This window comes from Heliangelus exortis, chromosome 3 (assembly GCF_036169615.1).
Source record: "Heliangelus exortis chromosome 3, bHelExo1.hap1, whole genome shotgun sequence".
Taxonomy (NCBI): Eukaryota; Metazoa; Chordata; class Aves; order Apodiformes; family Trochilidae; genus Heliangelus; species Heliangelus exortis.
The window spans coordinates 350,765-373,112 of NC_092424.1; the positions used below are offsets into that span (position 1 = coordinate 350,765).

The 22,348-nt window shown below is 39.5% G+C and overlaps 1 protein-coding gene across 6 annotated transcripts in view; it reads left to right on the forward strand.

Annotated features, from left to right (window-relative positions):
• CFAP61 (cilia and flagella associated protein 61) overlaps positions 1–22,348 on the forward strand; it is a 97,803-nt gene that overhangs the window by 17,241 nt on the left and 58,214 nt on the right. For all 6 annotated transcript variants that reach the window (XM_071738751.1, XM_071738748.1, XM_071738749.1 and 3 more), the window contains 8 exons: positions 335–426; positions 1,562–1,743; positions 4,748–4,787; positions 6,678–6,817; positions 9,370–9,496; positions 10,274–10,351; positions 11,441–11,647; positions 13,757–13,891. In XM_071738751.1, coding sequence (XP_071594852.1) covers positions 335–426; positions 1,562–1,743; positions 4,748–4,787; positions 6,678–6,817; positions 9,370–9,496; positions 10,274–10,351; positions 11,441–11,647; positions 13,757–13,891 — 1,001 coding nt within the window. The remainder of the gene's footprint in view (positions 1–334; positions 427–1,561; positions 1,744–4,747; positions 4,788–6,677; positions 6,818–9,369; positions 9,497–10,273; positions 10,352–11,440; positions 11,648–13,756; positions 13,892–22,348) is intronic.

The window sequence follows — 22,348 nt, forward strand, 5'->3', positions numbered from 1 at the left end:
ACAGGGGAGATGATATGATTCATTACACTATTGAGTCATGGTTTTCTCTTCAGATGGGGTAAAAAATTCTTACATATAATAGACATATTAGCAATGGCTTCCAAACTGTCTTGTTAAATTCTTATTGAACAACCAGTTATCTGAATTTTTGCCTTGAAATCAAACAGTCCAAGGAAGTTCTAGCCAGGTAACTATAGAAAGGTCTATTTTAACTCTAGGTGTTAAAAATAACCTTTCAGTAGAGGTCGTCTGGCACATTCTAGTTGTTGCTGTGATTCTGAGGGTTAAGCTATTGTTTTTAAGCCTGATGCATTTATTCTTTTTCGTTACTCAGATGAAGATAAAAGCAACCAAACAATTGAAGAAGGGGAGTCCGTTTCATCTGAAAGCTTTGAACATATTCATGATCAGGGTGCAGCTGTGCAGGTAATGCTGATGGACTCAGCATTGCTGATAACTTCAAAAGCTAATTTGAAGCAAAGGTGGAGGCTACCAAGAGCAGTAATGCTTATTAGTTCCATTCCTGCACCATCCTTTGCATGAGCCCACACTTTGCATCTGCTGTTGTGCACAGATCAGAAGCTGCTCAGACCAGGAGCTGGATGGGGTTGGTTATAGTTATTAGCCAAATGAGTTTTGCATGAACAGCCAGGTAGCACAGGGGTGGGAATAAAGTGTTGCTGAGGGGGGACATGGATGGTGGTCTGTTTGTGCAGCTCTGCTGTCAAGTCAAGGGTGTGGAAGCAGAGCTCTGAGCAGGCTTATCTGCAGGTGTGGAGAGGGTGTTCCTGAGCAGACAGGACATGAGTCCTCTTGTGCTCAAGAGCTGCAAGTCCAGGGGTTTTGTCTTGACTGTTTTACTGAGCTTGACTTGACTGTATTACTGAGCTAAAAACCTGCTGCTGTCAGAAAGCTACCAAAGCTGAAACCAAAGCAACATAGCTTCAGTTTCCCCTGTGATTTGTAGAAGTTAAAGTGCACATGTTCTGTCTGTGCCTCTTCTGTTGAGCAAAGCTTGACTTGATAAAAGACCATTATTTTGAAATGTTTTGGTGCAGCATAAATCAGCAAAGAATTAATCCCTAGGAATTTTAAACAATCACATCTGTCTTCTCTCTCTTGGTACTATCCCAAAGCTACTCTCATCTTCATCCCATTATTGTCCATTTCCATTTCCACACTATTGTCTGCATCGATACCATTTTCTTTAGCATAACATGTTTTTAAATTTCACCTATTTCAATACACACCTGGAAACAATTTTTTCTATATAGCAACATTTGTGACAGATAAAAATTTATTACCTCTCAGTGGTATCTTTTAATTAGTAAAACCCTTCAGCAAGAATGTATATATTCTTAAAGGCCATTTTTATCTAGTGCTTCAGAAACATAGTTATCACATTAAAAATACCTACTTGGATTTCTGTGTTTGTCAAAATGTGAAAAGCAAAAACCACATCTCTGTGTCTGCTTGGGAGGCTATAAGATAGGAATGATGTGTAAAAAGGAAAGTATTTTCTGAAATATTTTGAGTGGTCACTTGTATATTATTACTGCAGCAAGATGGAGCCACTGCTGTTTCCCATGCTGAACTCCTGCTAGATGATGTCAGAGATTGCAAAGCCTCAGCATCACACCTCCCTGACACTGAAGGAAAAGGTGCTTTTCATCCAGTGTACAGAGGAGCTTCAAATGCCTTCCGTATCTGTCTGTTTTGTATTGATGAGAAGCATGAAACCAGGTAAGTAGGGATCAATAGTTACTGTTTTCTCATCTGAGTAACAGCTTTCAATGTTATTTTTTTAGGACAAACCTGAGAGTGACAGCATCTGCTGTAGTTAGCTTGGACTTTTTTCTCATCTCTTTCATTTCTGTTTTACCTTCATAATAACTTAGTGAAATTTTCAGTCTCCAGCTGCAGCTTCCCATCTCTGTTAGGACCATGTGGGCAAAAAATTAAGAAATTTTTTTTAAAGGAAAAATGCTAGTTGAAATGGCCTTATACTAGGCCACTTCTTGCTCTGAGGACCTGTGAATTCCAAAGCTGGCTAACTGTGAAAAGAGCTGGATGTTGCAGTTCTGGTCATCTCACTTGGGTAATAAAGCTGCTTTTCACTCTGCAGTTAAATGTTCTCCTTTTTAAACCCTCAGTCGTCCACAACTGAGAGAAATGATTAATTTTTCTAGAATCCATTATAGCAGGGAGGAGACAAAGGCTTTTTATTTTAAAGTGATTGCTGCTGACCTTGAACTCATACCCTGGTGGAGTAGAATAGATCTATAAATGTGGTTTAGAAATTTATTTACCAAATTTCTCTGCACCCTCGAAGAGAGAACCTGTATTCAACTACATCAGTAAAAGGAACATTGGCCCTTTCTAGTATAAATGGGCTCTGCTCTTGGTTATAGGTCCTAGAATGAAAGATAAAATGTGTAGGTACTTAAAAAAAGTAGACAGAAAGTGGCTGAATACACCCAAAAGATCTTCCATAATTTAAAATATGTGCGATTTCAGACACAAGGTGCCAGTAGCAAGGACCTCATAGGTGATGAATTTGACAACTGTAGTACCATTTGAAAAAAGCTTCTGTATTAAAACTTTTAAGAAGAAAGATCAGAACTTCTTGAAAATCAATTTATTTATGAAGCAGTTTCTTTCCTAAAGAGGGGGCCTACCCAAAGGCATTAAACACTCTGAGTCTGCTACAGATGAAATTATCTGAAGTTACCAAAGCAGTGCAAAGACATAGCCTTCTTGGTATATATTTATCAAATAGCATAGCTTGAATTCATTAGGTAGAGAGAAAAAATGCATTACTAGAAGTCTGTGGTGTACTTAGAAACACTGATCAATATACATAGGATAGGACAATCACACTGTGGAGGGTCCATTCCAGAATAGTTAGCTTATGGACAACCTAATCTAAAATAAAATTCAAGCAATATATTTATTCCAGAAGAAAATAATTTCTTTTTTTTTTCTACTTTTTTAATACTGAGGTGAGGGACTCACACAGAAATTACTCCATAATAGTGAGATATGAGTTTCAAAGCTCAGAGCACACTTCTTCTGATATCCTGTCCTTCTTGTGTACTGTTATTGTTCCTGTTCAAGATATGTTCATGGAGTCTATTGTTGGAACACTGCAGTCTCATTCTTCTTTTCCCTGGAGACATGTATGGAACAGTTTGGATTCCAAGATGGGTATCTGTGGAGAAGATAGCATTCCTTTCTGAAGACTTTTAAGATTAGTACTCAAGCAAGATCATCCTCCTCTCAGAGCTGAAGAATCTGTAAATCTTGGTAGTTTCAAATCTTCACTTCTGTTCTTCCTTGGCTTGTATCTGCTTGATCCACCTGTTTGTAAAAGAAACATTAGAAAAGCAAACATGTTGGAAGGACAGCATGAGGTAATCCTGACTGTTCCTCAGAAATTTTGTCCTGTAGGAGTTCCTGTTGGCCCAGCACAGCATTGATGCAAAAATAGTCTGGTTAGAGTGTAGGCATGATTGCATCTAGGCCCTAAAGGGAAGTTTAGGGCTAGGGAATTTGTGTTACCCAGTGGTGTTGTTGAATGTTTCCATCTCTGAAATCTCGAGCTGCCATGTGGCTTGTTAGAGCTTTGAAAAAGAAACACAAAAGAACTGAATTGCTAGTTTATCTGCAGCTATTTGATACCTTTAAAAGACCCTGAAATATCTCCTGTCACTGTTACTCTGTTCCTTGCTGCTAAGGAGGCACTGGGTTATCACAGAATTGGAAACTACCTTGCAACAGCATTTTTCTCTCCTGCATTTACTTGTCCTATTAACTAGTCATAATTATATACTAGGTACAAGAGTATGTAATACCCCAATCCAAATCTGCATTTATAGCTGCATTTTAAGTTTTCGTCAAGCATAGATATTTTAATTAGAAATTATTTCTCTTTTCATTAAGTAATGTTATAGGTGCAGTAATTAAAGAGAGCTTAATTACAGGTCTGTAGGGAGAAGGGGTCTTATCAATATTTTTTAGGTAATATCTATTGAAATTCTTCAGAAGGCACGGTTTGTACAGTGGAAAAATACTTTCTGAAGCTTCAGCATAACTGTGTGATGGGTTTGGAGCTCTTTGATATCCTACACATAGGAAAAGCTGGACAAATTTGTTATGTTTCTCATGTCTGTCTGAACTCAAATGTCACATTGCACTGTCACCATGGAAAAGAGAGTGGAATTACTCTAAACCAGTAGGTGAGAAGAGGAAAGAAGCAAAGCGTTCAAAAACAATTTGGAAGTATTGATGTTTCTGTTAGTCTGATAAAGTACATCATATAGGTTTACCAAGTGGATAGTGACAAAGCTCTTGGTACCAGATGAAAATATTTTGGAACGTAGCAGGGGCTGTTTGTAACCTCCATTAACAGTTGCTGTACAGTAATGCTGCCCTGGCAGCCCATGAATGAGTTCTGAAAAACTCATGTTGGAGTCCTTTTTTTTTTTTTTTAAGTGAAGAGCCTAATGTTTTGATAATACTTCAGACATTCAGGTTTATTCTTTTTAATACTGTTGTTTTAAGCACTAGGAGTCGGCAACCCATGTGCAGCAATGCAACATTTGCAGTTGATTTATGATGAACTAGCAGGAATGTCTGATTAGGTCTGTGAATAAAAGTTCCTTGCACTTATGGGGATATAAATACTGAAATGTATAGAAGCTGTCTGACTTGTTCTGTACTTAACAATGTTTACTTTTGGTTGCAGATCACTGGATTTTTTGCATTATGTTTACCAGCTTTTTCCAGTACGTATAATTAAAGTTTTTAAGTTTGTGTGCATGTGTGTGCCTGATGGGCCTGATGTCAGCCAGAATACTAAGATCCCGTGCCTGAGCAAGTCAGTGACTCCCAGGAGGATGCTATGGCTAGTTACCCTTCTGAGTCTGACTCCTTCTTGTCTGCTTTTGGACTCCAGGTGTTTTATATGTCCTTTGTGTTCCCTGGAGACCTTTCCAAGGTGCAGATTTAGAAAGCAAATCCTTTAAAATCTTGTGTAGCTCCAGAGTGTACCTAAATTAAAACAGGGAAAAGACATAAGAGGAGGTGGAGTTAAAGCCTAGAAAACAGCAGCATTAAGGAAACTCATAGTATTTACCAGCAGGCTAGACAGTGGCACTGAAGATTTATGTTTCAGGCAAGGATGGTGTGCAGCAGATAAGGATGGGAATTTCCAGTGCAGAGGCTGTTTCACACTGAGGCCCTGTGTGTTCTATCTGAGGCAGCAAAGTCCACTTTCTGAGGCATTCTGAATGCACACTGCTGTGTGTTGTAGCTTCACACTGCAAATTACTGCACAGCAGCATCCTTTAGAGGCAGGTCCTGGTGACGGGAGGTACAGACTTGGCCCAAAATATCACCATGTTAAAAAATGTTGCTTACACCAAAGAAAGTTGCCAGAGAAAACAAACACAAAATGCGTTTCCAATCTCTTAAGTAATTTATTCATCCAACAATGTTTCTGTCACTCCTTGCAACAAAAAGTCACCAGGTGTAGTGAGAAAAATTAAACATGGAGTGTGTTTAAAGAGAAGGAATGGAGCTGGATTCAAATAATATCTTTCTACTGAAAAGATGCCATAGAATAATCAGCCAGAGTAAACTTATCAAATATTTTCCAGATCTGTGCTACAGACATGTGCTACATCTGTGCTACAGTCTGAGAATGTCTCTCTCGTGCTGCATGAAGTGTCTTCTTAGTTGTGAGAGTTCTCCAACATCCCTATGTGCAGTGTGATTATCTTAAAACATGTATTCAATAAAAAGAAATGGTGAAAGGGAGTGCTTGAGCTGCTTGAACGGATAAAGTTATTTGTGGCATGTGGTTTTATCTCCAGGGGATGCTCTCTTCCACCTGAGAGCATGCAGCAGAGATTCTTGCATTCCTTTGCACCTCTGCAGCACAGGTTTCTGCACACTTACACTGGCTGCCAGTGCAGTGTGTCTGTGTGGGGGTGAGCATGCCAGCAGTGCCAACCTGGGGGCAACCTGGACATCATGATGCAGACACCAACTTGCACTCACCAAGTCTACTGTGCATGCATGCAGCCAAGTCATCTCTGTGTACACACTAGCTCTTTGTTCAGGATTTGAGCACGTGGTGCTCTGATTGGTGGTCTCACTGGGCCACAAACATGAAAAAGATCCCAGGCAAACATACGTTGTCCTGAAATGTCACTGCAGGAGAAAACAGTAAGTTACAGAAGAGGGTCTTTTGAGGGAAAATGTTAGCCTTAAAGGTGTGGGCATATGCAGGTCATGTTCCTACTAGGTAATTGGGCTTAGGTGATGATTGTAGGTCCCTTCCAAGTTAAATACCCCATACTACTGAGGAAGAAAGAAAAAAGAAAAGGAAAGAAAACAGGAAAAGGATCATTAGGGAATATTGGGACATTAGCTAATAAGTCTTTACCATGGGATCTGGAAGACCTATTCCTGTGAGCCAAGCTAACACTGGGCTCATCTGTTCCTTTGTGCTGCCCAGGCTTCATGCCCTCTCAGTGCAGCAGTGCTTGGAGTCTCTGCACGTCACAAGAACTGCACTCGGGTTTTCTTCCTGTCCTTACTAGTCAGAAGCTTTTTTGTAAAGCTTACATTGAGATCACTAACAGCCTTTATCATTTGGAAATGTTTTGCAGGACAAAGACTTCTGTGTCATCCTCGTGCCACATCATGTACCAGAGTTCCACCTGATCAAGAGTTTTGTTCGAGTCGTCCCTTTTTGTACTTCCAAAATTGGTCATGAGCTTTACGTGTTCCACCGTGCAGGGTTGCTGAAGTGAGTCATGCACCTGCTGACACAGCTGGCTTCCTCTGAGCAGGTTTTGTAGAGCATAGCAGCATCATCTAACCTAGCACCAGATGGATTTCCTTTGCTGTCTCAGGATAAACTGGTGTTGTGTACAATATGGCACAACACCTTACAAAATGGTAGCTTGAATCCCCAAAACTGCATAGTTGAATAGCACAGGACTGTGCCTGGAGCAATTAGGAGCAGAGCAAAGTAACTTAGCCTGTAAGCTGTCTTGCTTCCTGTTGTGGAGTAAATCCTAAACCTACTCAGATATAGCTCCACAAAACCCTATGCTAGGCAGCGTAGAAATAGCCTTGTATTTTCGGTGAAATAAAGTAGTGACATGACTTCTAATGAAACAAAAAATGAGATAATTAAAACTGTAAAAGCAAGTATAAAAGTCTTCTGACTGCCAGTATTTAGATATAATTATGTATCTATAGATAGAAGATATTATAACTATATTTAGGGTAGACATAAAAAGAAAAGAACTGCAGTGAGAGGATTCATTTAAGATTTGCAGGTACAGTACTAAATGAAGGTGAACATTGGTATGGATGAGTAGGTACTTAAATTATCTTGCTGTGGACCAAGGTGCAGCATTTGGCCCTTTGGACTTGGGTCAGGTTGTATAACATTGACACCTGAAAGCCTGCTATAGATTTAATTCTTGGAAACATGGTATAATTCCCTTAAGGGGAATGCAGTAACTCATTTCTAGAACATGTAATACAGAATGCAGCAGTAGCTTCATCACTAAGTATTCTGTATAATTTATCTCCCATCTTTTGTGTTGAATCATTTATTTCATAGCTTACGAATTCTGTGATACTGTGAGCACTTCTGTAGTCTGAAACACTGGTGAGCAGAGACAGAAAACATCTCTTGTTGTGACTTCTGTTAGGTGGTGAGTTTTCCTGTGCTTTGTTTGTATAACAAGCCTATGCAGGCCCAAACACCAAGCTTAAATAGTGGCACAGTTAGAGATTTTCCTTTTTTTTTTTTTTTTTTTTTTTTTGTCTCAATGTAGCTAAATACTCTGTGGTTTCAGAGAAATACTTCTGTTGTAATTGCATACTTAATCACCTTTGATGGTATACAAATAGTTCATGCAGGAACTGGCCAGCTACTCTTGGAGCTGTGCAGAAGCTTTGTACCCTGGGATGAAACTGGGCTCCTGTGCCCTGTGTGAGAATCCAGCTGGCGGAGGAGGAAGCCGCTGGAGTAATTCCTGTTAATCTCAGTCACAGCTGTTCAGTAATCCACCAGTAGGATTGGTAGTCATATGTCTTCCTGTGATTTTGGTCAAAATAGAACTTATCAGGGTTTTGTTGTTTTTTTTTTTTTAAAAAAAACCTTACAATTCTGATTAAATTGTGCATATTCCAAATGATACCAGCCCTTCCATGAAAACTGAACTAGTAGCATTTTCCAAGCCCACCTGAATCTGTGAGGAAAGTGAGGAAAAATAGCTTTTCATCGAGGTTCAGGATCAAAAAAGGTGTGGAAGAAGACAGATAAAGCTTTTGGAAAGTTTCTGAAGAAAAATCTCAGTGCACAAGAGCATGTGCACTCCTAGCTGAAACTAAAATAGGAAAAAGTAAAAGATCAATGTATTGTACTTGCACTGAGGGCTTTCGAAAGGCATGTGAGTGAAAAGTCACAGGAAATGGATTAAAAGAAAAACAGGGAGAAGAAGATGGGAATATGAAGACATGAAAGGGCAAAATCAGAAGAGGCACAGGCACAAAATGAGATACTGATTAGTAAAGGTTGTAAAAGGAATAAGAAAAAGTGTTAAGTACACAAAAAGCAGGAGTGCAGCAAATGGAAGTATAGGTCTGCTACTTAACAGTGAAGGAGAAAAAATAACAGATGACAAGGCATAGGCTGAAATGCTTAATGGATACTTTCCTTCAATTTTCACTAAAAAGCATAATAATAATAATAGCATCCTGGTCTCTGAGCAGTCAAAGGAATCGGGCATCTAGAATGAGTTAATTTGTTTCTGGAAGAGAACTGAGCACAGCCCTTGGGCAGTCCTTCCAGCTACTTCATGCTCACAGTGGATGTGGTGGTTTGGTTTATTTTTTTAAAAAGCTCTTCCAGTTTTCTACATGTTCTGTTTTTCTTCATATTAAAAAAATTAGGTCATTATTGGCACAATTGCCTCCTCTTGTACAGGGGTGAGGAGCAAGACTCGTGCTCAGTGGAGTGGCTGGAAAATGGCACATTGAGGTTGCAGGTGAACCATGTTGCTGGTCTTGCTGATCATTGTCCTCATCCCTTTGTGTGATCTTCCAGTTAACTGCTTGTGGAAGTGTTAACAAATGTGGAGTTGTCTTAAGCAGATGTGTGATCTTTTATTTTACCATACCAGAATATATACATTTGGAATAACAGTCATATAGCAGTCAATTTAAGCTTTAAAAGACATGTTTGATGCTTGTGGAAGACATGTTTTCTTAAGGATGGGAATTATTTTTAATTTGTCACAGGGAAAACCTCTACATTCTTATTTTTTTTCCTTTTTACAGGTCATTTAATGTAAGAAGGGCAACAACCAATGACCTGCTTGGTGTCAAAATGCTCATTAACACCCTTAGCTTGAATGAAAGTATACTGAATGACTCAAAGACATTTACCCTGGCTCGCAGGGATCCAGTGAGTATTTGCTAAAAATATACTTACAAGAGCATAGATAAATACTGGTGAAAGCATCCAGAATTTACTCTAAACTGTATCATTACATATACACAGTATATAGGTACTCAGGTCAATGCCAGCACTTGGTATACGCTGTGCTCAGCCTCACTTGGTTTTAATTGAACCTCTGGTGTATCCAACTGCCCTTCTCTGTGGAGACTCCTCAAATGCAAGAAGAGAAGCAGGCTGGATGCATTTTTTTTTTTTTTTTGCCACCCACAGCATGATTTGTTGCTCTTTGTTGCATGGACATCTGGTTGTGTCATGAGCTTGAACTTGCGTTTCCTCACATGATGGGCTGTCTTTCTCCTGCCCATGATGTGGCCAGACATGTGCCCATCAGACAGGAGGGAACACCTGCATTTTGGTTGTGTGGTGGAATATGTTGCATAGATGACAAACCAAGCACTGTCATTAGCCATTTTCTACAATGTATCTGTTTTAATAAATATGCTTTTCTAAGATTGGAATTTAAACCAGAACTAAATTAGTGGCTGAGCTTAAGCTCTCCTATAGCAGGTAGATCCTAACTGAAACTTTAGTTCAGTAAAGGTCTGCATGGCCGAAAGTCCAGCCACAGACACTAGGAAGAGTGGCTAAACTGGGGTGGTGTGGAGATTGTATGCTGGCAGGGGAAATTATTTAAACTGTGATTTGTGTGGGGAAATACACATAATTAAAAAGAAAGATTCCTAATGAAATGAGAAATTTGCACATGTTGTTTTTGCCTTGCAGGATGGAACCCCAGTACAGGCTTTTGTGGCAGAAGTTTTGGACCAAATAGTTGGCATTTCTGTCATTAGAGATGAAATGGTAAATTCTCTTTCTATTTTGTTTGAAAACAGTAATGTTTTATCCTCAACACTAAAGGCTGAGTTTTGTGCTTGCCACTATATGTGTACCTAACAAAGTGTATTTGAAAGACATTGCTTCTGTGAACTTCCTTTCTCTCTTTCCTGTATGATTTCCCTTCTCATAGATAAGGATTGACAATCATGAAAAAAATCACATTATTACTTGCAAGAAGGTGCTGATGTGTTCTGAAAGTCTGCCTCCCATACCTCTCCTTGCTTCTTTAGCACAGAGCCATTCTGCCTCCAAATCCATTTCAATTCACCCATTTTGCCCCCTCATTTCCAAAGTCAATAAGCAGCATTGCCACACGTTCTGCAAAGGGGAGAAGTTGTCCTTCTAGACTTGCTTTCTTAACTTTTTTTCCCAACAGTAGATTCTGTTAATCAGATGCTTAACTTCAAAACAAATAAAAAATAGACAGTGTCACACATTGCTCTTGTAAAGGAAACATTCTTTAAGGCTTCTGTGTGTAGCATTCTGCTATGACTGAGAAGGCATGTTTTAGATCGCTCATCAACTGTAGTAGTACTCAGTTTTTAGAGTAGTCACCCCTGTTTTCAAGAATAGTTTTATGTGAAGACCATTTTGATAAGAGGATGTGGTAATTGCTCTGGAGTGTATAAATGTGCAAAAATCTCAGCTTATCACTTCAACAGGGAAGGGTTATTGGACCCTGTCTCAGTTCAAGTTTTGTGGAGGACAGTCTAGGCTTTTCTGTCTTGATCTCAGCAAACCTAAGCACTGGTGTTTTTTCCCCTCCATGAATGCCTGTTAACCTGTCAGACATGATTGTGAAAGGGTCAAATATACATTCCTTGTAAATAAAGGTGGGCAAACTGCGAGAAGAGATTTTGATGCAACTAAAAGATTTTCAGGAAGAGTATGTTCAGTCAGAGTGCTTTCATTGAGAACAACTTCCAAAGGCTCTTTAATGTCAGTGTTCAAATTCAGTTCCTTGACTGGTAGAAAGCAACTGATTGGCAACTGCTAAAATGTTGTAAACGTAGCTGTTTCACCACTGCTGACTTCCAAATTCTTATTTCCCAGAATATTGAATATATTCGGTCACATTTCAACATTGAGGATTTTATTAATTTTAATCTCTACCAGCAAGAGGAACACGGACATCTTTACCACTTTGTCTTAAATCCTGTATTTCATCACTACGCAAAACACTTTCTAAAGGAGATTCTCCGCTTGGCCCACAAATCTTCTCTTTACTATCCCATTTATCCACAGTATGTGGAAGGTCAGGTAAGGAGAAAGTTATTTTTGTTTCTTGTATTAAATGTTGTCACCTTTGCTCACTTTATCCTGCTCTTTGCTTCTGTGAATGACTGTAAACAGGAATTTTTGTAGGAAACTGCAGCAAATTGTACTTTCTTCTTGCATGATACAGCCTGCAGTCATGGACACAGCTGTTGTAAGGTACAAGAAACAACTCCTCAACTGAGGGGGCCAACATATAATAGTTTTCATTTAATTGTTCTTAACATGGTACTACACCTGGTGTACATTTGCAAATAGGTTACCAATTAGGTTTTAAATTACCAGGTGTAAGCCACATCACATATCTTTATATTTAACAACAGTGTTTCCTGTCATGGCTCAATATTAGAACCTGATGAAGTTGTTCTGTTCCATGTACTACTGCTCAGCCACACAATTAATTTTGAGAGGTACCAGTATTACCTTAGATTCAGGACAAAGTGGAGAACAAGGAAGAAAAAAGGAATGATGTCACTGGACATAACATTGCATGAATAAATGCAAGGGACCTGTATTAAAAACAAATCCCTGTGTTTTATAAGGACTTTTCAAAAGTGATTGAGGTACTCTGGACAATGTTTCGTCTAAACTCAGAGGGACCTAGGCACCCCATTGTCACTGAAAATGTGACTTGTGTTTCTGTAAGTGTCACAGGTGAACCACAGGAACCTAATGGTATGTGAGAAAAGCTGTCTCTAAAAACAACATAGTTTGTGGAAGCAAAAGAAAAGATTCTTTCAAAAATACTCATGTATTTGTCTTTTCATCAGTTCCATGTCAGAAAAAGGGACACAAGGTAGCATTTTTGAAAGTGACAACTCATTGGTGTGTAGCCATCTGAAGTTGCTATCTGGCCCAGCCTGATCACCTGGGCTCCTGCCAGCTTTAGTGGAGCAAACAGGGTGCATCCAGAGGGCAGCTGATCCATCCATCATAACTGCCTAGCTCAGCATGGGAAGAATTGCCCTCTGGAGATGCTCATCTCTGACTCTGGGGTGTCTGCATGGCCAGCTAAAGTGAGCACCTTGCTTGTAGATGGCAGCTGAGATGAATTCTGTCCTCAGTGACCTAGGTGGTTTTGAAATCACCACTGTTTTTAACACAGGAGTTTTGACAGGGTAGACATAGGTACATTTTCAGAAGGGTGTTTTTTCCTGTGCACTTTTGTGGAGTTTTAAAAAGTGTTCTCTTGAGGAACCAATGTCCTTGTGTAGCATTAGGTTCTCAGATTCTCAAGAGGCACTTGCAAAAATACAGTTTAATGGGAGTGGATGGAAAAGTTAAATCTTACTAATGATTCCAGTTTCATCTACTTCCAGGCTACAGAGTTCCTTTAAGTTACTTTAGCTTATCATTGCTTTCCAATAAGTGGTAAATGTGATATTTTACTCAGTTCTCTACATAGTTACATCAATTTTTTTCAATATTTATGGATGGAATGGTACTTTGGTGTAATTTAGTTTGCATTAATGTTCATTTTCTGTTTCCTGTAATGGTCTTATTTATTTTTTTTCCCTTTCATATTGTAAATTATGACAGAGCCAGTCATGCTGTAATAAATGGAATGCAGCTCTTTCTAATGATCCATGCTATTCACATTAGCATTAGGGGTTTTGCTCACTTCAAGTTTATGCCAGTTTATTAACATTTATCATTTGGATGAAATTAACATTTTAGTCGGTATAGAATTTCTATATAAATTCATAACCATTCTTTGCCAAACGAGCAAAGGTTAGCAGTAAGCAGATAACATAGCTTAATGAGGTCAAATCAAGCTGATTCATGATCACTATGGAGAAAAATATCCTCCTGGGGAAAATACTTGTGCTGAAAAATCCCATAAACCAAACCACTTGTTTATCTGTCATTCCCACAGAGATAGTAATGTAATTACTCTCATAATTATCTTCATTAGTGTCAGGAATTATCTGCAATTCATTCCTCTGCTCTGAGTATGTTTGTTTATTTGCTGATTTTTCTCTCAGATTTAGCCAACAGAGCTAAGAATTTTGTATTTGCAAAGCCATACAACAGACATCTGTGATGCACTGTTCTGACATTCTCTCTGCTGAAATATAGATTGCTGTCTTTCAGTTTCAGAATCCCTGTGCCCATTCTCTGACATCTGCCCTTCATTACATGGTTCCCGTGCGACCAAGACGACAGATTGTCTATCCTCTGGAAGAGCTTGGCATAAACGCTCCGTCAGAGCAGGTCTCCAAGGATCAGGTGGGGAACAGAAGCAGCAGCAGGCGGGAGGCATCGTGCCAGCGAGCGCAGGGCTTGGCAGATGGGGTGGCATTACCATCTTCGTGTTCCTAGCTTGCTTCTTAATTACATTGAACATGGTGCCCATACCCTTACAGCCCCAGCTTTGCTTCTGCAGGGACACCAGCTCTTCTTGAATTTTCAAGGCAGTACAGGCAGGAATCACTGAACTGTATTTACCTACTGAGTGCTTACCGTGTGAAAGTATTTTTTCACAATGTTACTTTCAAACTCCCAACACATTTTAAATGCTGTGACTTAATGTATAGCCATTTCTCCTGGTAAGTTTATTTAGGTACTATGCTCTGACAGTGCAAAAAAGACAAATAGTCTCTGGCTATTGCTGCAGAAACTGCTGAAGTAACTTTTATTTTTCAGTCAGGTTTCTTCCAAGCACAAGATACCTTCAAAGAGCACTTCAGAATATGGGGAATGATTTAACAGCAAAAAAAAAAGATTGTTTTTGCTGCCAAACAGTCCTCCTTTGCATAACACTCATGCAGTCAGGAGGTCCTAAGCTAAAAGCATCTTAAAATTTCACATTAAATAACTTACATTTTATCTGTCTTATGTTTTTAAGTAACTAAAATTTGATGGGAAGATGGCTTCTCACAACACTGACTAGCAAAGCTGAAATATTAGGATAAACACCATTAGTGACGGATACTCTCAATAGGTAGCTGTAATTTCCTAAAGAAACATAATGAGGGAGCTTTATGTCTGTCTACTGACTTCCAGTTGGCTGAGATGTGCTCCCATATAATATTTTTAGTGCTGTCCTTTTCACAGTTAATCAGTAGTTTCTGGCATCCAAAACGCTTAATTAGGCAGCAGTTGGCAAAGCAAAATCCAGAAAATGGATGAGACCATTGGTTTGGCTTTGTTGAACTGTCTTCCTTCAACATGACCACTCCTGCCTTCCTCCTCTTTGCAGAATAAACTGATGCTTTTCTTTACCCAGCTTCCCATTTTATCTTTCAAATGAGCTGCTGCTCTTTTACTGGAAGAGCTCCTCTTAGCGTTTGTGTTGGAGCTGGAGAATCACAGACTTCTCATGCCTGAGAGGTTTGCACAGCTGTTGTCTGCTCCATTCCCAGGTTCTTCATGTGGATTGCTGAGTTGCAGGTAGTGTGATAATTGTTTAAAATCTCAAAAGTTTAATGAATTTCTAATAAATTATGTGTACGAGATGTTCACTAACACAGTTTTGCTGGGGAAAAAAAAAAAAAAAAAAAAAAGGCTAGTCACTGTTTAAATATCTCTACATATGCACCAGCATTAATTATAGATTTTTGACAGACTGTGTTCTATCAAAACTGACATCTGGGGCTGATCACTAGGTGGTAACTTGAGCATAAAGCTAGTCCACTACTGCTGCCTGTAGTTTTATGAAATACCAATAATTTGAAACCATACAGAGCTAAATTGACTCCTCTGCTGAGTGAGTGAAATGACCTTTGGCCACCATATGTTGGGACAGCTTTATAACCTAGGAGGGGACCTGCCAAAAGGGCTCAGTGTACTTGGGAAAGGAAAGCTGGTGCTGCTTTCAGGTCCTGGATGTTTTTTTAGCTCTGGTATAGCCAGACATAAGGCATTTGCCTCTCTAATTTTTCATTATGGAAGATGGAGCCTCATCAATAATCTTGTTCCCTGCAAAATCTTGCAGCTATATTATAAATAAAATTAAGTGGGTTTTATCAGATTAATATAATCAAATTTAAGTAGGCAAAAAATTATGATATTCTGCCTTTTAGTCAGGCAGCCTGCTCAGACATTCTGTAAGCAGTAAGACAATTTGTACTGCAAAGAGCAAAGTATCCCACCAAGGAGCTAAAGGTGACACCTCTGCAAAATGGAAAGGCTGAGAGTTGTCACTTGTAAAAATACTGTGAGACACGGTGAGGCATATTTTGGTCGTGGAAGATGCTAGCAGGCTGGGAAGTGAGGTAAAAGGGAAATGGAAAAACAATGTCATAAGGAAACCCTGGAGATGAGAGGGACAAAAGTGAAAGGCAGACAGAGCAGCTGGAGTAGGGATTAGTGGGAAGTTGTCTGAGACAAGCACCTGGGTAGCAGTAAGGAGAAAATGTCTGCTATCGACTTTGTGACAGTGGTTTGAAACAAGATAGCAGCAGGATCTTGCAGGATCTTAAAGGCGTTGGGCAAGCATCAGTTCAAAGAAACTGAGACTGCTCCTCATTTCTTTATCATGCTTCCCTATTCTAACTCACTGGGCTTGTTTTAGCTGAGGGGGCTCTGCCTTCTCATGTTAAAAATAACTTCTTTCTGGTATGAAGCCATGCCTGCTTTGCTCCTGATAGCTGGAGGACAGGTTGCCATCCTACTTCTTGTTTTAGATTGCTCTGCAGTCATGGAAGGATTTTTTCACTTAAACTACAATACAAAGATTGCAAATGCAAGTCAGTTTCAGGAATGTAAAATTTTCATTTGTCTGCCTGTCCTAATTAATTGCTTGAGTATCTCTTGCTTATGATGGAGACAATCATAATGAAATTCTTGCTTTGATACACACAAGACACTCCTTGATATCCAGCCATCAACATCTGCTTCTCATCTACTGCTTTTACAGCTGCCTTCCTCTTGTTCCAATCTTCTTTAAGCTTGCTCTCTCCTTTTCATGCTACAAAATTTATTTTTCACCAGTAACAGCTTGGGGCTCAGCAGCTCAGCAATTCAGTGTCTAAGCACAGCTCTTGATTTGTGCATATATATCTCTGTAGGCCATTAGTGGCTTAGTATCTTAGAGAGAGTGCACAGTGGGAGCCCTGGGGCTCAATCAGTTTGTGTATCTCTTTAATACCTTCCAGCCTGCTTGTGAGCATGAAGAGATTCACTCATAAATATTGACCCAGTACAGATAACTCAACCAGGACCCACAAGGACTCTCTCCCATTTTCATCTTCCAAGGCCAGAAGCAAAAGCATCAATCTAAATCAGCAAAGCTCTGCCCTCAGCTAGTTCCCATGCGTTGCCAGTGCAGATGGATCTCTGCTGTGCTGGAGATGTGGCTTTCCTTCAGGTCTGGATGGGTTGTTACAGAAAGATGAGTACCAGAAATTAAGCCTGTGGTAACTTGTTCTCATTTTCCCTCTGTCAAAGTCTCTGCTCTGCTGCAGAGACTGGAAAAAACCCACAAAAAGTGGGAAACTCCAAGCACTGCCCTGTTTCCAGCAGGGAGCATGTGCTGTGTTTGGGGGTCTTGAGGAAAGCACAGGTCTTTTTTCCTGTAGTCTCTCTGCATATAGGATAGCTGCATGTTAGGTGGTGAGACTTACTCTTCAAATTCAGAAACTTACCACATAAAAGCATAACTCACCGTTACCCAGATGACTCCTTAACTGCAATTTTCCAGCAATGTGGTTCTGTGCATGCCCTTGTGATACTTCCCTTGGTTCAGTATTGCTTCTAGTTTGAGACAGGTTTTTGGTTTGTGTTGCCTCTTTGCTTATCATTAAAATGACTATGACTCCAAACAAGTACAGAGTTTAGGAGCTCTACCTGTTCTTCCTCTCTGTTGCTTAGACTTTGGGTTTCAAGGCAATCACAAGTTGTTCACTTTCAAGCCACAGGACCTGTCACTTCTCAAGCCCTGGTTCTCCATTTCCTAAGGGGCTCCACATTCTAATGGAGATAGTGATATCTTCCTGTAGCAGTCGTAATGACAAGGAGTGGTGTAAAAACATACTGTGAGATGGCAGGCATTTTACTGATGATTTTCTGTGTCAGTTCCTACAAAACTCTCTCCCATTGCTCTACTGAAAAAATGTTGATATATCTGGTAAGAATTGACTGAGGAGGCCTTTAACCACATTATCTCCCATCACATCCCTCTGGAATGGCATGGAGTTTAATGATCTTATTTGCATATTGTCCTGGAAGTGCCCAGAGTTGGGGATGCCTGTTCAGGCAGTGCCTCTGCAGCAGGCACATCAGAGGTTCCACACCTGAGCTCAGCATTGCATCAGGCCACATGTCTGCCATGCTCTGGGGTTTCAGGGCACAGACCTTCAAGGGCTCCTGTCTGCTCATTAGATCAGACACTTTGTGCAGCTGTTCCAAGTCAAAATGAAGTCTCTGATTTTTGTATTCTGAATTGGTAACCAGCACTGAAGTGCCAACTGGCAGAAGATCCAAAGATTGAAAATCTTAATTCCCCCAGTGTTAAAACAGATTAGATTATTATTGTTTTGCACATCTGTCAGTCATTGCATTCCTGTTATGTTAAAAAACAGTTGGTTACCACAGAATACTAAACATCTTACAAAGTGCTGCTGGCCTTTACAGTGCACGTAATTATTGGTGGAGTAGAAAACTATAGATAATTAAATAATTTTTAATGATTTCTTCATAAATAAACAATTTTAAAACTTGTTTGCTTTCTCACCATCTGGGAGCATTCTGCTATCCATCTGCTTCATGTAATTATCAATAAAAGGGAAGAATAGGTGATATAATTAACAAGAATAACTGATCCACAGCGAAGAATAAAAATGTCACACATCTGTTGAATTGTTTTCTTGTTTCTGCCCCTCCATTATTACTCATGTCATTGGGTTAATTTATTTTTTTTTTTTAATGTCATGGCTGCATTCAAGCTGTCAGATTATACTGCACAGGTCAGAATTGTTTTTTCTGTTATAGCTCGTGAAAAGAAAACAGGGCAGTTATTAAAGCATTGCAGAAGACACTTTATGATGTTGTATGAATTTCTTTTGAAAAAGCTAAACAAACCAAATTAATTATTAGGTATAATGGAAAAAAAAGAATCTCAAACATTATCAAGCATGACAGATGCTTTCACCTTTGATGCAGCTTGTTTAAAAAGGAAAATAAGCATATGTATGAGGGTTTGTATAGGAAACTCTTCTCTAGATGATAGTGTCTGCCCCAGCAAACTCTTGAGGTGTTTCACTCTCTGTAGCTTCCACTTCCCATGTTGAGGCCAGCTAAATAGAAGTTTCTTTTGCTCTCTTCAGTGGTACATTAGTGACTCTGTAGTTGGGTCCTATCTGACTACACCTTCCTCAGTGCTTACTGAAAAGGTTTTACAGGACCTCGAGTCAGTGACTCAGAGTGAGCACAATGCATTACCCTGACCTGTCACTGAAGAAGAGCAGGAAGGTCTCAGAGCTGCCGTGCTGCCAGTGCAGGCTGTGCTGTCAGAATGGAGGAAGGCAGAGGAAAAGGAAGGGATGTTTGCAACAGATGGCTGCAAGTCCCAGCTCTGCTAGACCAGTACAGCTAGGAAATTGCAACTCAGTTGCACTTAAAGATAATAAAATCAATGAGTTAAAATAAGCAGATTTTAAAACATGGGAGGAGAGGTTATTTACAACTGAACAATCTGTTCTTAAGCAAGCCTTTTTGCTTCTAACTGAGCAATTGAGGGTAAGTGAGAGAGCAAGTTTTTTTGCCTTATGCATCTGAAGAGTAATGTCCAGCAGGAGGACAGATACAGACAGGAGTGCTCTGCAGCAGCACAGCCTGTGCTGTGGAATGCACTCCTAGCTGGAGTGCAGGTGGTCTGTGTGTGTTACACAGAAGCAGTTTGCCAGGCTTCTGCAGGTACTTTCTCTAGCTGTGCTCAAACTTGAAAATGCACTGAGTTACTAAGAGTGGTGAAGAAAAGCTGTTGGTGTGATCTTGTCTTACTGCTGTCTGCCTTACAGGAAGTCTGTTCTGACTTTGTAGAAAATATGTAGGAATAGGAGGTTTCATTATGGCTCAGTTTCAGCTTTGTATGAATTGAGTTGAGGCGATGGAATATCCTGAAAATGGCTAAAATGTCAAAAGTTTTTCATGGATTTTTTTTTGTAATTTTTAAGCTTCTGACAAGAAAAGAGAATAAATGCAACAGAAAGAGCCTAGGTAGGATGAGCAAAAGAATGCACTGCTTTCTAAATATTGGGCTTCATGTATAGCATTAAAACCAAAGTATTCCTACGTGTTGAATTTGTAAATGAACACATTGCAAACAAAGGTTTGGTGTGTATAGTTTTCACTTAAACAGGAAAGTAGGATTAATTTTTAACAAAGTAATTGTTGTTTAAGATGCTATAGTCCTTGAGTAATGAATTTTTAGTGCTTTTGTAGTATGTGCATGGATTAAAATCCGTTATTTATTGTACCTTTATCTTATTGTAAAGGTGATTATTTTATAGCACCAGTAGTCATGCAAACACAGTCATTCTGAACTGATGGCTGGTAATAAATTTCCTTACTGTAAATGTCAATGGGTTTCGTGTGTTGCTGCCATTACATCTTGTTTGGAAGGCTGAACATTACACAGTTATGGGAGGCACCAGATGGCATCATTAGCAGGAATGCTCTGAATGTTTACCACTTATGTGCATGTGTGAAATTAAAAGTAAGATGACCTATCTTTATTTGAAAGCATGATGTCAGTGCTATACAGGTGCTAATGACATTTGCAGCAAGCTGAAATAGTAATTTCTGCTCAACAACAGGTCAGACTCGTTTTAAAGCTTTTTCAAAGCATTTTGTGGATTGACTTTGGAAGTAGCATAATTGCAGATTGTAAGGAGGGCATAGATATTTTCCACAGAAAGATGATGATCAGTATTTTACAAAATGGAGAACCACAGCTGCTGTCACTAAAATGTGGCTCTGTGGTGAGCTGCAAAGCAATCTCCCTTGTATCCTCATACTGTTATTTGGTTACCTTGTGTTCTCTATTTTCAGTGTAAAATGTGATTGTGGTTTTTACTTTTTTTTTTTTCAAACTTTTAATGTTACAGTTTATTATTACATTTTTCAATGGATTGAGTGCATGTAGAGAATGTTGCCTCTGTTGCCCGAAGTCTTCTGGCAGAGCAGGTGAAGTGGACAGGGTTGCTTCTGTCTTCTCTGTAGTGCCTCTTGGAGCTGGACCAGAGGTGAAGCAGGACTTGCTTAAAATCCAAGCTTAAGGAAGTCTTTTAGTTCATTGTGGAAGAAAGGAATTTAATGTGTGGAAATGCTAGCAGCGTTTTCAGTTGCAAATAATTTTGTTGTTTATAGGTAGCTCCTGATTTTATTTCATTTTGTTTATTCTTCATGAAGGTGGTATAATTAATGTATGCTCTGATGGCACAATAGCTCTGTAAAACAGACCTGAGCAGTTCAAGAGACACTGTTGAAGTTAATGATGGTCTTTGGCAGGCTGCTCAGACCCTGGCCCTAGTGCAGGGAAGTATTCCACAATCGAAGCCAATTAGAATGAATGAGTGGTTTCCCATTAATTTTTAATGGCTTTGGTTCAGACCATGTGATCCCAACTTCTCTTGTGAAATTGGTGGTAAAGAATGAGCTTTGACTGAATTGATGTCATTTGGGGTCTGCTTACTTACCTCATTGGAATGACTTAATAGTGTGTTAATAATTATGCCATTAAAAGGAGGATTTGAAGAAACATTCACATGCTCTTTGGACTCTGCAGGCCCCAGCCTGTTGTGTGCAGGGGCACAAAGCACCATGACTGGTTGTGGCCCAGAGCAATGACAGTGACCAAGCTGCAGGACCTGCACTGGGGACTTTCTGGATATGCATGTTAGGAGTAGGCTCAGACACCAAGGTCTTTGTGACTCACCATGAAAGCCAGGCTGGTTGTTGAAATAAAGTTGTTCACATGTCTTGGAAATTTGTTCAAATAACCTGTTTAAAGATGAGAGTTGCCAAAACTAATTGTGTGAATTACATGTTTAGCATAAACCATTAATTTTGGTAGTTTTCAACTTCTGAAAGTTGAAATGTTTTTTCCAAGTTATTCAGTCAGCTTTTTATGGCAGTCTTAGTAGGCTGAGGCCCTTGGATGAGTATCACAAGCTCCAGGCTGATGAGCCTTTGGGCTCAGGCAGATTGGGAGTGAATCATCTGAGCTGCTTGGTGTCAGGTGTAGTGGGCCCAGGGTGCTGATGTAAATTTGACTTGCAGAATTGAGAGCCATCCAGCTCAACCTCTCCTGTATTTCTTTCCACATTTATGTTTGGAGTCCAGCCAGATAATACCTGGAAGGTATTTCAAGCTGAAGTTCCTAAGTGTTACTACATTAATGTATATTTTTTTGAATCCTGGTTAAAAATTTAAAAATTCTGTTTACTACCTTCTTTCCCTTCCCTCCAAGAATACCCTGGGGGATAGCAGTTGGTCATGAGTATATGGACTGTTTTTCCTTGAGCTGAAGATCAGCATTTAGCCATATGAAGATTGGTATAATAATACTGATTTCATTCATAAAGACCTTTAGAATCTGTGGATGAAAAACATTATATAAAGGCTTAGTATTATCTGTGCAAACTGGTTCTGTAGAGCCCTAGTTACTAAACATGTGTTCTTTGACAAAGATGACAAAATTCAGGCTGCAATCTTCATCACAGCTGTGTTTCTTCTTCCTTT